The sequence below is a fragment of the Chaetura pelagica genome, unplaced genomic scaffold, assembly GCF_000747805.2.
Source record: "Chaetura pelagica isolate M959 unplaced genomic scaffold, ChaPel_1.0 scaffold249, whole genome shotgun sequence".
NCBI classification, from domain to species: domain Eukaryota; kingdom Metazoa; phylum Chordata; class Aves; order Apodiformes; family Apodidae; genus Chaetura; species Chaetura pelagica.
Window position 1 is genome coordinate 307330 of NW_009954538.1, and position 16913 is coordinate 324242.

Consider the following 16913-nt stretch of genomic DNA (forward strand, 5'->3'; position numbering starts at 1 on the left):
CATATTGCAGTTACCTGGCGTGGGGGTTCTCTTTTAAAAGCATATGTTCTTATCTTCTGTTTTCTGGTGTCACTTTTATTCACCTTACTTTCACTACTTTCTCCTTTATTTCCCATGTTGACTTACCCTAGATCTTGGCAGCTTTCTTCTCACTTCCCAAGGCTCTTTTCCTCCAGGGCTTCAATAACTTATCTTTAAAAACCTGTAATCGCCACATCTTTTTTACCATCCTAGGGCAGAAGCTTCTATCCACCTGTTAGTGACTGTCGAGTCACTCACAGAAATCAGGCTGCCTTCTGCTAGCTCTGTGTTTGCTCTCTCTGATCTCTTGCTGCTTCAGCCTCCCCAGTGATAATGTTTTCACTTCCCCTTGTCTGACCCTTGCTTTTCATTATGTGTTTTATGTTTCACAATGGGTGCACTCTGAGAACAACTTCTCTGCTGAATGTCAGCAGGAGGATTCCTGTTTATGAATGACTTCTTAATTCCCTTTTGTCTACTGCTCAGACAGTACCAGTCAGTGGTGTCTTTCCTCTTCCCTTTGGAAGTACAATAATTAGCTTTGCTATCACAATAAATTCATTCCAGAAGAGTTTTTCAATACACTGAATGTCTGTTTCTGATCTTTACCCTTCAGATTTCTTAAGTTTCATTTATTCAATTCAATGCTGTGCAGAAAATCCTTTGAAATTAAAACTGTTGTTGTTTTTATATTACCCATGTTAGATCAGGAAGAAAAATAGGGCATGAACAGCAGCCAGGGCTTGGGCACAGGCTGGGCAGGTTTGTAGTCCAAGAGGCTCTTGTAGCCCCCTGCACCCTTAGATCCTCCTGAAAATGCTGGGGAGTTGCTGACCTGTGCTTATCTTACACTAATGGAACACATCTTCTGGAGGCCTTTTGTAAAAAGTCTTGTAAAAAAACATAGTAATAATGCTAGATTGTTGCAGTATGGTTCAGTTGCACTAGTTTTAGATTACTGTCAGCAGCATAAAATCTGCATATATTCCTGCCCAAAGGAAAACCAAAGAGAGATGTAGTAGTAGGCCTGATGCACAGGTACTACATTACTTACAAAGGGTTTAGGAAATTGTGGGGTGTCATTCTTGTAAGAGATTTTTCTAGCATCTGCTTTTGCATTGTGCTTAGCTGGCTGTCAGGCTAAAGAAGGATGGAATAGTGATAGAGAAGGGAAGTCATGTGGCTCTCATGAGATAAGTAGTCCATAAAATTCAGAAGCAGTAGACCTCAATTTAGTGACCATTACTGTCCACAGATGCTATTCTGTGATGCTCTCCAAATAATGTGTGCTTGCTGAGCCAGATATTAAAACACAAATATCAATTAGCTGTATTTTTATAATGTTGTTTGAAGGTTCATGTGGTTGAATATCAAGCTACTGTCTTTTTGACTGCCCCCAGCGTGGGGGTTACAGGGACCTGGTAGTTTGGGAATTAGTATGGGCCAGGGACTATTTCCAGCCTCCTGCTAGAAGTTTTACTCTCATTAAAGTTGTTCTTTGACAGCTGACCTAGGCATTAGGAAGCAGTTTGGGGTATGTTTCATATAATAGTACAGTAGACTCTGTGTTCAGGACCCTGAAGATAAATACAGCAGCATGCCATGCTATTACAGTGCAAACTTCTGTTCACTAGACTGGTTGAAATTCTTTCATTTCAGGGGGCAACAGAACTTGGGTTCTGCAGCTTTTTGCCTCCATAATTCCTCTGACGCTTAATTTTTAACACATGGCTTTGTGTGTGTCAGCTTTGAATGTAATTTCCTGCATTTGGCATTTCAAGTCAAACACTTATTTCTACAGCTATGACTTCGGAGGTATTTTTTTTTTAGAAATAAATTTCATAGCAGAATATTTGGAATTAATTTAGAGAAAGAAAATTGGTAAGGAAAAAGGGTACCAAGTAAACCTTACGGTGAATTAGACCCTGTGCCTGCTGTGGTGTGGTATGTCATGGCAGATACAATTTGAGGGCTTGATACCCCATTATTTCTGTAGGTCAGCATCCCTACTGAACTGTGTTCAGCTGAAGCAACCTGCATTCCAGTGCAGTCTTTCCGTTGACTTGGTAGCACAGTGTATGAGGAAACTCTGAGCTCCTTCAAATTCAAGCTTTCCATGGCCTTTGCAACTGCTATTTGGGGAAAAAAGCTGTATTATTTTCCTAGCACTCTGGAGGGCAAGGCAGATGGAATACAGAAATTTAATTGTTTTTACGTTAGCACTATTATTTTGGAAATGTGGTGAGGTATTTACTGTGTCAGGGAGCAAAAGATCAGACCCATTTCTATCTCAATGAAAAAAACCAACAGAATAACACTGTCTACCTTGTGTGGTAAATAAGTAGCCGTTCTGTGAACAACTGGACATGCTGTGACTGGAAGATGTTTTGCAGAGGGATGAACGCAACTGGTGCAAATGCTTTATTTAAGCGCTTGAAGCTGTTGTCTGTTCGTTTCTCCAAACATTCACTTGTGAAATTGTATTGGTGTTCTGTCCTAGAGTTCAAAGCTCAGCTCTTTCCTATACTTAATGTTTTGTGCATTCACTGTAAATTGCTTATCTCCTTTAACATATCTATGCTATGATATTTCAAACTGCTTCCATCAGAAACCGGAATAAAATGTTTCCAGGTGTTGGTCAGATTTACTGGGCTTGTCTTTGGTTGTCGTGTAATAGGTTTAGTGCATGACTAAAGGATTTTCTTAATTCCATGTAAAATGTTTTATAACACTGTAATGTTAATGTCTCTTATACCTGACAGCATGACAAAAGCAAATTATTACTTATGCAGTGTAGAGATACCAGAGCAGCTGTTGGCTGGTTACAGTACTACTGCTTTTAAACTTTCTCCACATCTGCAAATTGCAAAGTGAATATTTTTGACGGTCTGATTTTTCATTTTAGACACCTAAGAACAGAGAAATTGTCTAAGTCTAAAAAAGGTTGCAGGAGTTGTATAATCTTGATGTTTCTAGTGTGTGGATATATGTATATAGTGTATTCTCTGTATAAAGAGAGACTGAGAGAGAGAACATTAACTGTGATGAAGTCATGAACCCAGGCGCCCGCTATAGGCATCTGCAAACACTGGTTGCCCTGGCAACAAGTGGAAAGAGGTTGGAGAGGAAAGCTGGAGTAGGTTGTTGCATTGAATTGTTTTCAGCTTGTTTCTTCCTCACTAAAGCAGGGAGATGTTGAAAGGTATGATGTCCCTCTTTCTATATGTGTGCTATTTGATGGGTATTTAGGCAGTTGTTGGGAAAGGGAAGGCTAAGCAAAAAAAAATACTTGTAATTCAGCTCGATTGGAGATGAACTTTTCAATACAAATAATAATGTGCAATTCAAATCTCTGCTTTTCCTGTGTGCTTAGTTTTTGTGTGCTGTGTTGTGAGAGTGCTAAATGGATCTCCAGAGTGCAGCACCTGTCCCATCTTCAGCCTGGAGACAGGTGACTGTTGCATATTACATCTTCAGAAGCTAATTTTATTTTGAACTAGGTTTGCAGAGCTAATGTTTGAAAATGTGCCAGGACAGTGCAAGTACTGGGTATTACCAAAAAAATTGTTAACTGATAATAAATCTTCTGAACACCTTCAGAATATGCTGTACTTATATTCTTTTGCTCTTGCACTTGTGCAGAATATTGTGGCTCATGAGTTAGTGGAGTCTTTACCTCCCTGGGGAAAGTTTTTATTAGAAAAACTAGGACATTATGTTCAGGGCTACAACAGCATCTTCCACAAGACAAATATCAGGATAGTCTCTTCAGAATTCTGTTTTAGACAAATAATTTGAGATCCAGTGTTGTGTTTTTTCTTGATTGTGCTTCTCTCTTTTGCCCTTTTCATCTGTAATGAAAAAAGATATAGTAAATATCTCTGCACTGTAATAAAGTATAAATAGTAGAAATTAATATATATGCACCTAGAACAACCAATTTGTGTCATTTTCAACAATTAAAAAAAACCCATTTTTTCATTAACTTTATTTTTAACTTAGAAATAGTGCCCCTCAAGTGACTATTAGAAAAAAAAATTAAATTGTACGGTTCTAAAAGAATAAAGTGTATGACCCAATCAGAGGATAGAGTTCTGTGTTTAACACAGCTGACAGCAAGGGACTGATTAACAGACAGTGGTTCTTGATTTCTCCTGTACTGAAAGATGCAGCCTAATAGAATATTAATAAGTATTGCTTCCAGAAGTGCAGTGGTAGAAATACACACTTCGTGTGCCAGACTCCTGCCCTTTCATTTCTATTTACTTCTACTTGAAAAAGGGCTGACACATAATTTTATTCAAATTAAATCTATTTTTACTACACTATAAAACTGGATCTTCAAACCTAACAAAAATAAATAATGATATGGAAGATGGAGATGCCTGTGAGTATGCTGATAAAGAGCACAGACTGATAGCAGTCTTGTAGCATCTTCCTAGATCTAGGCTGTTCAAAAGAGCTTTTGTCAGTGGGGCATAATCTAGTTAAAGTAAAGCACAGCAAATCAACTTAAGCAATGATATATCTGATAATTAAGCAAAGATTATAATCAGCATAAGCGGTAGAGTTTTGTCATTAAACAATAATGCAAATCAGAGCTCTTACTCTGTATGGTGAGCTAATAAGTCCCTGATGTAATTTAGCAGTTGAATACATACAAAACTGTTCTCAGTTAGCAGTGTAGTTGAGGCTGTAGGGTTTGCAGTTTATTTGTATGTAATATTGAATCTGCTAAATTAAGTAATGGTTTTGTATTCTTAGTTACTAAGTGGATAAGAAAGATTCTGTTCATACTTACCCTAAATACATAAGACTCTGAGTTTGGAGTGTTGAGTAAGTTAAAAAAGGAGGTGATTTCTTAGCTATCTTGTAGGGTAATCTTCTGAAATAATAATTTTAATCCTTCTTTTCTTCACATGTTGATAGATTGTTTCTTGCTATCTTTTGATAAAGAGTCCTATAGCCATTTCAGTGTGGGAGTCTTCTGGGTTTTCCTGCAGCTTATCCTCAGCACCAGAAGTGCAGTGGGATCTGCGCATGTTGGCTTCAGGCCACATTAGGGCTGATCCTTCTTCCTACAGTCTCTTGCACTGTGTCAGCATGTGGTTAAATCATACGTGCCTCTGATAGAAAGGACAGGCAAATACACAAAACAATCCTTCAGATATCCTCTGCTGCTTTAACAGGGAAACAAGGAATTAGGGTTTTTTTTAGTCAAGATTCCTGTAGTTTAAGTACTTCTTTCTGTGTTGTTTTTAAGCTGATTTGGTCTCTATTACAATGTATGTATAGATGCAGCTATGATTTTCCTACTTCCAATACTGGATTTCGAAGTATCTGGAGAGAAATGTGCAGGAGAGTGCTGAGGATGAGCACTGCATTTTTCTGCATTAGATCTTTCCATTTTGTGCTTGATAGTGAGTGGAACATCACAGAACAGAAGCTGCCTGTGATTTGTTCTGTAGTGTGTGACTTCTCCTTTTGGGGAACTATTGAAGAATTCTCTGTAAGCAAACTCATTTTTCCTAAGCGTTATATTGTCTGTCAGCTACAAGTTTAGATGATGGGTTCTTTTCTTTACCAATGAAAATTAGTGGCTGAAAGAACTGACAGCCTGCTTTGGTAAGCCCTAGCAAATGTTATTAATTTAGAAAGTTGCATCTTTCTAACTGCATTGATCTGACTTTTACCAAGCTGTTAAGCTGTAATGTTGACTTATGCATTTTTTGTAAAGGGAACTCTCATACAGGAGAATATTACCATGGTAAATTCCAAGTTCTTATCTACATTGATGGAGAAGTGTTTTCGACACTTGAGGGGGTGGGAGTATTTTTCCAATGAGGAAAAGTGGAAATATATATTCCTTTTTAAGACATCATACTGTCAAAATCCTACATTAATTTAGAGCATGAACATACGAAGGATTTTTTACAGCAAGATTAGACGGTGAATGTACATTGCATCTGTGGGTTTGTGATAGCTGCCTGTGCAGACCTTAGCCTGTGTAAATAGAAGGTGATTTAAATTAGGCTAAGCAGCCTTTCCTTTTTTAAGGATATCTTCGTTTTTATCAGAGACTAAGAGTTGTTTGTGTGTCCATAGCCTGGAAAGGCTAGCTGCTGTTTTCAGCCTGCCCTTCCCAGAAAGGGCATGAGTAGTTCTCATTAGTTCGGTGAAAATTGCTCCTGTTATGTATAATATGCAGCACAGTGTGTAAGAAAACTGGTTTAAAACTCTGCTCTTTTAAAATCAGGTACAGCTGGTACGCAATAAAGAGATTGTACACACAGATTCTGACTTAGAAACATCCCAAGTCTGGAATAGCAGAAGGTGGGAATTTTAGATTAATTTATTTATAGAGGTACAGCAGACTCATCAGTGAAGAGAGGGCATTTAGTATAACTTGATATTGGTTTCATAAAACCCAGACTTGGTCCTGTTGCTGAATGTTCACAGAGATTAATCTCCCTTACCAGTGTCCATGTGGCTGCAGATCCGAGAGGGACCCATCGGTCATGGCTGGCTCCTCATTAAGGGTGATGGATTTTGCTCTGCATGTGGCAGGTGCTGCAACCTTCTCATCTCCAAAGGAGAGTGGACAGTTGGATGCATTTTCCTTGCAGATATGCAGAGATGACAACATACCATGTGCAAAAACTTTTTAAACAGTTTCACTTGGTGGCATCAAGTATGAAAAAGTTGGTATTGCCACCTTAGATTGCCAAAAGTTAATTTCACTCAGTCATGTTACAGTATAAAAATAGAGCAAAGGTTAAAAAAATATTTCTTCAAGTTGGTAAGATAGCAAGAAGATTGAGACTTAAGAGAGAGATCAGGATGTCTCTTAATCTGTGAATTATTTTTTATTAATACAGAGGAAGAAGAGCTTGAAGTGCCTTTGGAGGGGCTTGGATTTCAGCAACAGGAGTCACGACTTTGTCAACAGATGAAAATGGCTACTGTGGCACCATCACCAGAGCCTGTTTGCTGGCAAGTGGAATCAGTAACTAGCACAAATTCAGGACATGTTTGTACCCAAGGTAGGAGCTTTCTATATTTCAGAGAATTCTGAAAGTAGGTAGTTAGCAGTGGATAAGTCTGTAGGGATTGATTGATTGATTGATTGATTGATTGATTGATTGATTGAATAGTTGTGATGTACATTCCTTGGTTTCTCTGCCTGCCTTCCAGTCAAGTATTCCAAAGCTTAGAGGCATTCCTAGCAATGTCCCAGCTTCCTGGGGAAATGCCTTGTTGTCCCTAATGGTTATACTTTTTGGTGCATGATTCACATGCTAAATACCAGGAGAGCAAAGCCAATTAAAAAACCTCCCAATACCAGACTTACCATGCTGTATAGTTTGTGCATCCTTTGAAGCAGAATTTTTCTTTAAATTGAAATCTTACATTGGGCAATATGACAACATTTTGGATTACACTATGGGAATATTTAGCGGAAGGAAACGATTTTTCACAAAACCTGACTCACTCTGAGTAAACATAAAAAACAGCATTACAGCAGTTAATGCTTTCTATCCCTCCTCTGCCTCTTTCTCAAGAGAAGTAGGAATTAGTGTTTTAATAGAAAAAATTTAAAATTTGGTCTTTCAGGCAGGCATAATCTAGATATTCATGTGTGGGATATCTTGCTTTTCTTTACAGTAGAGAGACAGATGATCCTTTGTCTGATCATTGCAACATTTCTGGTTCTCTGCCCTGAAATGAGTGGCTGCCCATGGAGATGGGTCACTGATCTTGATGGAAAGCCATGCCTCACTTCTTGTGGCACTTCTTACCTTCTTGTGTGCAGTTGAGAACATACAATTCAATGTTACATCCCTTAGTAGTTAGTTCTGTGGCTGATTGTTTTCAGGATAGCATCAGGAAGCTGTGTCAGTTCCAGAAAACTGCAAGAGATGGATTTGACTGGACTGAATCTGAAAAAATATATATGAACACCTGCCATTACTATCAGTCTGAGATGTAGACTCTGATGTTTTCATTCCTATAGCTTTGAAAAAGGTAGTTTTGACTCTATGTGCAGCAGCCTTATTAGTAAGAAGTCAAGAAATCTCTTTTAACATAGTCTGTTTTTTATGTAAAAGGAGTGTCTTCTACTGGTTATTGTTGTGTATGTGTTACTGTGTAATGGGATTGTGCTTCAGGAGAGGTCAGATCCTCTTTACTTGGTGACCAAGTTCATGTTGTAAAGACCACAGGCTGAGTCACTTGGAAAGTAAGGAAAATTGGAGTGGAAATTATGCTCACTGCTGTGGCAGGCAGTGCATGAGGACACCAAGGAGGATTTTATGGCAGGATTTGAAGAGAGTAATGGTATAATTTTGATGTGTGTTGCCTTATATTTTTTAAATTGTTGAGGAGTTGCTACCTCAATAATTGGAGGCAATTCTGTGGTGGAGGAAATTGCCTCTTTCTCAAGAGAAGTAGGAATTAGTGTTTTAATAGAAAAAATTTAAAATTTGGTCTTTCAGGCAGGCATAATCTAGATATTCATGTGTGGGATATCTTGCTTTTCTTTACAGTAGAGAGACAGATGATCCTTTGATCATTGCAACATTTCTGGTTCTCTGCCCTGAAATGAGTGGCTGCCCATGGAGATGGGTCACTGATCTTGATGGAAAGCCATGCCTCACTTCTTGTGGCACTTCTTACCTTCTTGTGTGCAGTTGAGAACATACAATTCAATGTTACATCCCTTAGTAGTTAGTTCTGTGGCTGATTGTTTTCAGGATAGCATCAGGAAGCTGTGTCAGTTCCAGAAAACTGCAAGAGATGGATTTGACTGGACTGAATCTGAAAAAATATATATGAACACCTGCCATTACTATCAGTCTGAGATGTAGACTCTGATGTTTTCATTCCTATAGCTTTGAAAAAGGTAGTTTTGACTCTATGTGCAGCAGCCTTATTAGTAAGAAGTCAAGAAATCTCTTTTAACATAGTCTGTTTTTTATGTAAAAGGAGTGTCTTCTACTGGTTATTGTTGTGTATGTGTTACTGTGTAATGGGATTGTGCTTCAGGAGAGGTCAGATCCTCTTTACTTGGTGACCAAGTTCATGTTGTAAAGACCACAGGCTGAGTCACTTGGAAAGTAAGGAAAATTGGAGTGGAAATTATGCTCACTGCTGTGGCAGGCAGTGCATGAGGACACCAAGGAGGATTTTATGGCAGGATTTGAAGAGAGTAATGGTATAATTTTGATGTGTGTTGCCTTATATTTTTTAAATTGTTGAGGAGTTGCTACCTCAATAATTGGAGGCAATTCTGTGGTGGAGGAAATTAAGATTCATAAGTAAAGCCAAGTAGCTTTATTTGTTGCGTTACAGGATGGAGATGCTGTTAAAGAATGCAAAGATAAGATGATTGCATCTGAAATAACAAGTGAGGAAATGGTGTTTGTAGCAGCCACCTAGCTACATGTAGATGGGTCAGTGCTACATTGCTACATGTCATGCTTGGTCAGATTGAGTTTCTGCTGTCCAGTAAGATTTTAAAATTATTTCTGGTTTCCAGTTGTCGTTATAGAATCTCAAGGTGCTTCTTAATTAAAGCAAGGCTTGAAGAAAGGCCTTTTCAGCCAGCCATATGTCTAGCAATGAATTGTTCCCTCTTTGACATCTGAAATCCTAGGTAGCTTCCTAACATGCTTTTCTTATTATTTTCTATTTAGCCTCCAGTTCCAAGCCTGAACTCAGCTCCAGTTCACAGACTTTGGGAACTCAGCAGAACAAGACAGATGGCACCCGAGTAAAAACTCGCATTCTGCCCAACATGCCAAAGCTTTTCATACCTTCATCTGTCACCAAATTTCCACCTGAGATCACTGTCACTCCACCCACTCCCACCCTCCTTTCTCCAAAGGGCAGCATTTCAGAAGAGACCAAGCAAAAATTAAAGGTAATAAAAGGGAAACAGTAATTTTTTAGATTATTGTTTTTATCTTAATTCTCCCCTCAGTAAAAAACTTGTATGAAAGGAGCAACAGTTCCTGTCCCTAGTTCATAACCAGACGTAGAATAAGTAGTAGAAGAAGATGCTAGCTGTTACCAGCAGGAGTCAGTTGTAAAGGACTGGTGAAATAATGGCCATGGGTGAAATCATAGTTATTCTAGTCCTTATTCCTTTTCTGAGGCAAGTAGAATTATAAAAATGGGTGAAGGAGTTAGTGCAGACACTGCAATGCTTAGGTTAGTGGAAACTACCAGAATATTGACAGTGGGGAAGCCCACTGGTAAATGTTATGTTGTTTCACATTAGGATGCCATATCTTTTATAGAAGAGAGCTATTGAATGTCAAGGAATAGCAACCAGTTGGCTTTTATCCCTGTAATCATGGGTTTATCCTGACTATTTAGCAATATATTCTCTCTCTCTCTTTTTGGGATCAGTCTGCTATTTTGTCTGCTCAGTCTGCAGCGAATGTAAAGAAGGAGAGCCTTTGTCAGCCAGCTTTGGAAATCTTAGAGACCTCAAGCCAGGAGTCCTCACTGGAAAGTGATACTGATGAAGATGATGACTACATGGACATATGAGTGAATTCTGGCCATCAACACCAACCATATAACCATTCTTCTTGTTGCCAGCATCTCTGGTAGTTGAAACATCTTCCTTGGCATTGCTCTCCATTTAATCTGCATCATTGTGTTCTTCACTTTCATTACCTTTATCACCACTACCACTTGTATTGCCTTCAAAATCTTCACCATTCTCTCCATCATGGTGCTTGACAGAAAGAATGATTGTTGACCAGGCAGTCAATTAATTTGGACTGTGCTGTCACCTTTAACATCAGTAAACACAAAGGATGTTCTGAGCTGCAATTTGTATTTCTCTACTGTTGCTGCTTCTTCAAACCACAGCCTTGGGAGTCACTCCAGTAGCTCTTTTCTATAGCATTTTCTTCCATTTAGTTGTCTTTTTGCATTTTCCCCACTGCTTAAGTTTTTCAACCAAGAATTCAACAGCCAAATGTCTGTCTAACCATGCCATGATTAGTCCAACGGCTCCTCTTAAGGTGTTTGGAGTAGGAAGAATTGGCTGAGCTGGTAGAGGTTTTAATTGCATCAAGAAAATTTGTGAGTTTGCTATGGGGCAAGAAGGGTGAGCTGGGAGTCTGTCAGCTCTGTGGCACTGCTGGGTGCTTTGTTGGAATGTCACTCAGTGACAAGAACAGTGACAAAGAACCAGCTTTTCCAGGCAGACAGAGAGGTTGGCCTCCTGTTTGTGCTCATTTCACACCAATGTATGAGGTCCAGCAAAAACGATCTACCTGAATGTTGGCTTACAGAACTGATCTTTCCAGAATTGTCTTACAGTCCTATCTCTTCTAATGCATTGGACAAGCATTTTGAATTGGGGGCTAGATGATATTTTTATGGTGGTATTGAAAAAACTTGAAAGATTTCGATACCATTTCAGTAATGTCTGTTTTTTACAGAATGACACGAAAGGTGTTTTTTATCTATCTGCAGAGGGACTGCTTACAGTTATTTATATGAGAAAATAATGGTGACAAACATCCTTTTTTTTTCTACCAAATGGTAACTTTGTAAAATAATGAATGCAAACCTTGCAAAAAAACCCATCACACACTATATATACACACGCGTGCGCCCACACACATATATATGTGTATGTACATATATATGTATGTATATGAAAAATGAAAATGCATACAGCTTGTGATGTCAGATTTCTTTGTGTTTAGGAGAGGTGGTTTTCTGTAAAATGCAGAGCTTTGTATAAACTTTTGGGTTTTTTTCTAATAAAGCTGAAATGTACTGTTGTCTCTATTTGTCTGAGAGGGCATGATGCCATGGTTCTGGAAAAAGTACTACTTCTGCCTTCCTTTTATTTGTTGGGTAAGAAGGTCGTGGAGGAAGAGGGCTGGGGAAAGCCTCTTCCTTTGCTGAAAACTGCCAGAATTGCTCTTTGGATGGGTTTGGTCCTGTGTGACCCAGAACCCAGGTCAGCTGGTGCTGCCAAGATTGTCTGCAAAAGGCTGGGAGATCTCACTGTTGAGTCATGATCTGAATTCTTCTTGACTTGAGTATCTTTGAATGCTGGTGAACAACCTAAGGGGTAAGAAAACACATGGTGAAGAGGATCACATAGAATATTTAACTGTACAAATTAGCATTTAATCGACTACTAGGGTGATCGCTCTCATTCAGCATAAGAATGGTGACATGTTTTCAGTGTTTGCTTTTTAATTTTCTGTAAGTTCTAAATACAGTGTATATCCTGCTGTATAGTCATTGGTAATAGGCTGAGGTAGCTTTAGGTAATCAGGCATGATCTTTGTTGTTTTTTAGGTGGGAGCACAAGAAAAAAGAAATCAGCTTATTATGAGAAATGGAGCACAGCGTGGAGGATATTGTTCTTAATACTGCCCTTTCTCCCAGAAAGAGTAGGCTACATAGACTTTTTGGCTAATGTGTATTCTTAACTGTATGGCTAACTTTTAAGATCACATTTCAATTACTAAGTCTGTGCTTCTAGCATGGACTTGATGTATGAAGACAGAGCATTTGATTTTCTTAATTGAATTTGGTCACTGAAAAAGGCTGCTTTCCTTTATTACTCTTAACTATACCTTGGCAATAGCCATTTTGCTTTTTTTTCCTCCAGAGCTTGCTAACATAGCTGATCCTGAGTTTTCTTTTGACTTCTAATTCTTTTTGAGAAGGATTTCATTCTTTATTGGCTAAAGAAAGCTAGAACAGTAAGTGCAACTGTTCTGTCAGGAAAGAGAGAAGCTGAACTTTGCTGATCTGCTTTAAACTAATCTTAATTGTGCAACTTGTTTTATCCTATATTCAAAACTCTTACTTGTTCTTTAAGTAATTTTATTGGTTAATCTATGACCTTTTATTCCCATTATGCTCTTGGGTAGCTTAAGAAGTTTCTGAGACTAAACTCAAGGCCACCTCCTTCAAATCCTGCCCTTCTGCTAATGACTCAGTAGTGTTGCTCAGCTGTGGGTATTTCTGCTGGTGTGCACTGAAGGAGACATTCTTCTTCTATATGTGTGAAATCAGCTCTCTGTAAGTAAAGCTTATGTAGTTCTTCAGTTCAAGGAACTGGATTCTGGAATGAAGATGCCAAGATTGCTGGATGCATTTGCATACAATGTTTGTCTGAAATCACCATCCCTAAAGGTATTTGGAGGAAGAACTTCAAATCCTTATAAACAGAATTATTCACTTAATATTGCATCTTCTGAAGCCTGGCAATGTAATTTTGTGGGATTTCCAAGGCAATAAGCATTATGGTAAAACTGCAGTTAGCTGTGAGTTTACTTGAAGTAATTTCTTTTATTTCAGTCTAATCCTTGTTGTAATAGCTTGAAATCTGAGTACAGGCAAAGCCCAGTGTACCAATTGTGTATCAAATGGAAGCATTTCAGGATTTGCTGAGTTGCTTCTGAAATCTCCGTGTTGCCAGGCATCTTCCTGGTGTGCCAGATGAATAAATGGCAGCTGCTGAAGGACATTGCTTTTGTATTTTTTGGCTTGTTTTTCCCCTGTGAAGCTAGAGGAACAGGAATATCTGGTGCCTAAAGTAAACTTAAACATAAGATGTGTGTCCAAGTGGCATGAGGAGAGGAGGTTTTTACTACTCATTTTTCCCCCCAGTAATTGCTTAAAAAAGAAATCCATTTTGGCTACTGGAAAACCAAACTGTTAAGACTTGCAGGTAAATAGCAAAAAAGTTTTTGTTCCAAGGGAAATGAAAAAAGAAATTATTTTGAATCAGAGTAATTTGTGGATAGTTGATACACTTCTTGGGTATTACAATGGGGCATTGTTTTTACACAAGGTAAGATATCTTTCACTGATGACCATTGTTAAGGTCTGTAGTACTGGCATTTGTCTGTGTTTAATGCAATTTCATTTCCTGGCACAAGGATTATACTTTTTATGTATAGTTAGGACCATCCAGAATTTCTCTCTCTGAGACAAGGACTAGTGTTTCACTAATAATTCATTTTGTTTGGTGCACCTGTCATTAGTGACTTCTGCCCACTATCAGAAATACTGCTCTTCAAAAGCTAAAAATGTTTCATTCCACAACCAAAATACTGAATCAAGGAAGATACCAAATGTCTAGCTTAACTTTATCATGTATTGGGGTTTGTCAGTTGTTGTCTCTTTGTTCTTTTTTTTTTTTCCAATTAGAAGATTTCCTCCATGAATAATGAAATCAATGCATTTTGCAGCCAAAATGAACACCATATGGTCAGGGAGAAAGGGACCAGGAAAAGATGAGGGAGGCATGGCAGGAGAAGCTGATTAGGAGAAAAAATAGACTGAATGAAAACAGAGTGGCCAGGTAAGGGTAGACTTAAGTCTCACCATCTGGGCTTGAGTTTACAGCATCATTAAATTCAATAGTCTGGTTGGCAGTTGTGTTAATATGGCAAGGAAGGTGAAAAATCTGTGGTGTACATAGCTTGTGTGGACAATGTCGTACACCAACCATAGAACACTTCTGTTCTGCAGGTGGTTGTGATACTTTTTAAGGAAAAAGGTGGCAGGGTAAATGAGCTGGGATGCTCTGAAGAAAAAAACAGTAGACATAAACCTTGTGATCTCTTAGTTATGTGAAGCTGGGTTGAAGAAGCTTTGTTCTTACAGTTGAAGATGATGGCAAGAGCTTCAGTGCAGATGCTGAGTGCTAATTGCCATCTTTCCCTTTCTTCTAGCTGATGACTAGGAATCCACTAATGCTAAACTTTAAAGCATGTGTCAGGAGTTTGGGAGCAACCTTGAAGTACTGTACTACAGACTCTGCAAGCCGGAGCGAGCTTTGTGACAACTTCCCTGGTGGACTCTAAGCTGCTCTTGCTGCAGGGCACAATACAGCAGGTAGCATTGTGATGGGTAACAGACCAGCATCTGAGGTTTGCTGGATTCTGGGGGGTGACTTAGCTTCACTTGAGTGGCTCTTTCACATTAATGCTTAAAGAGACTGCAGGCAGATCGCCCAATTAGAAGATTTCCTCATGAATAATGAAATCAATGCATTTTGCAGCCAAAATGAACACCATATGGTCAGGGAGAAAGGGACCAGGAAAAGATGAGGGAGGCATGGCAGGAGAAGCTGATTAGGAGAAAAAATAGACTGAATGAAAACAGAGTGGCCAGGTAAGGGTAGACTTAAGTCTCACCATCTGGGCTTGAGTTTACAGCATCATTAAATTCAATAGTCTGGTTGGCAGTTGTGTTAATATGGCAAGGAAGGTGAAAAATCTGTGGTGTACATAGCTTGTGTGGACAATGTCGTACACCAACCATAGAACACTTCTGTTCTGCAGGTGGTTGTGATACTTTTTAAGGAAAAAGGTGGCAGGGTAAATGAGCTGGGATGCTCTGAAGAAAAAAACAGTAGACATAAACCTTGTGATCTCTTAGTTATGTGAAGCTGGGTTGAAGAAGCTTTGTTCTTACAGTTGAAGATGATGGCAAGAGCTTCAGTGCAGATGCTGAGTGCTAATTGCCATCTTTCCCTTTCTTCTAGCTGATGACTAGGAATCCACTAATGCTAAACTTTAAAGCATGTGTCAGGAGTTTGGGAGCAACCTTGAAGTACTGTACTACAGACTCTGCAAGCCGGAGCGAGCTTTGTGACAACTTCCCTGGTGGACTCTAAGCTGCTCTTGCTGCAGGGCACAATACAGCAGGTAGCATTGTGATGGGTAACAGACCAGCATCTGAGGTTTGCTGGATTCTGGGGGGTGACTTAGCTTCACTTGAGTGGCTCTTTCACATTAATGCTTAAAGAGACTGCAGGCAGATCGCACCAGAGGTTTAAAGACACATCTCTCCTTGTTCCTGCTGCTGTTTATCAAAAGCTTGAGGCTGACACCCCATCAGCAAATGCTTGTTAGCTGACCCCAGAACCCCTGTTCCACGATCTTCAAAACTTTTCCCAGAGCTCACTGGGCTCTGTGCAGCTTTGCTGTGGTCATGTGGGTATCTCCTTTTGGCCACCCCTGACCCTTAAAAGAGAGTTGTGGCCTTAGACACTATATATGGAATGTGCATGTTTGGTTTCCCCCATACTACCCACCAGCCATCGGTAGCAAGCACCTGAGCTTTAGGAGTTTTTAGGAATTCAGTGCTTGCAGAGGCACCAGTGCAGGCTCAGAATCCAACCTTGCAGCACTTGGATGCAACAGAACAGCAGCTGTGGATGTCAAGGGGCTTTTCTGAATATTAGCTCAAAAATATTATCTATATGAATGGATTTATCCCTAATCAAATGTCATGTGTGAATAAAAATAATGCATGTGTCAGGTCTGGCTGGAGAGCAATCTAAAGGCCGTGGGTGCATCTCTGAATAGCCACGTGTCCCGAGTTCATCCCATGGCATCTGGGAGATTCTGTGTCTGCTTTGATAGCGCTAGAGGGGGCCATAGGACAGAGAAGAAAAAGATAAAAAAAAAGGAGGGGGAAGAAGGGAAAAACCCAGGCCCTACCCCACACCAAACCCCAAAATGGGTGACCAGGACCTATACTTAAAATTCTGAAAGACTGAGGTGCATCGATCTTGCTTACTTCTGAGGGTCTTCTTCTACTGTACCATGTGTCCTTTTCATAATACAGTCTGATTCAAAGCAGAGGGAATGAGAATCCTCACAGTCTGTTTAGAGGGTTCTGTCCTTTGTTCCTGGCTGTAGAAAACAAAGGCAACAAACAGCCATCAAAATACCCCTTATCTTGTTACCATTAATATTGCAACTTGGCAGGGAAACAAATCCACTATATACTTGCTTTTCACACAAAATCTGTTTGTGCCATAACTATGTTTTCCTTGTTTTTTAAGTTCCCCTATAAAAAGCCTACAGGGTATTTCCCATTTT

At 39.3% G+C, this 16913-nt stretch overlaps 1 protein-coding gene across 1 annotated transcript in view; it reads left to right on the forward strand.

Moving 5' to 3' along the window:
- Window positions 1-11824, forward strand: part of CABIN1 (calcineurin binding protein 1) — a 108776-nt gene extending 96952 nt beyond the window's left edge. The window contains exons 35-37 of the mRNA XM_010004853.1: window positions 6900-7064; window positions 9717-9943; window positions 10435-11824. Of these exons, the coding sequence (XP_010003155.1) occupies window positions 6900-7064; window positions 9717-9943; window positions 10435-10578 (536 nt within the window). The 3' untranslated portion in view covers window positions 10579-11824. The remainder of the gene's footprint in view (window positions 1-6899; window positions 7065-9716; window positions 9944-10434) is intronic.
- Window positions 11825-16913: the final 5089 nt, after the last annotated feature.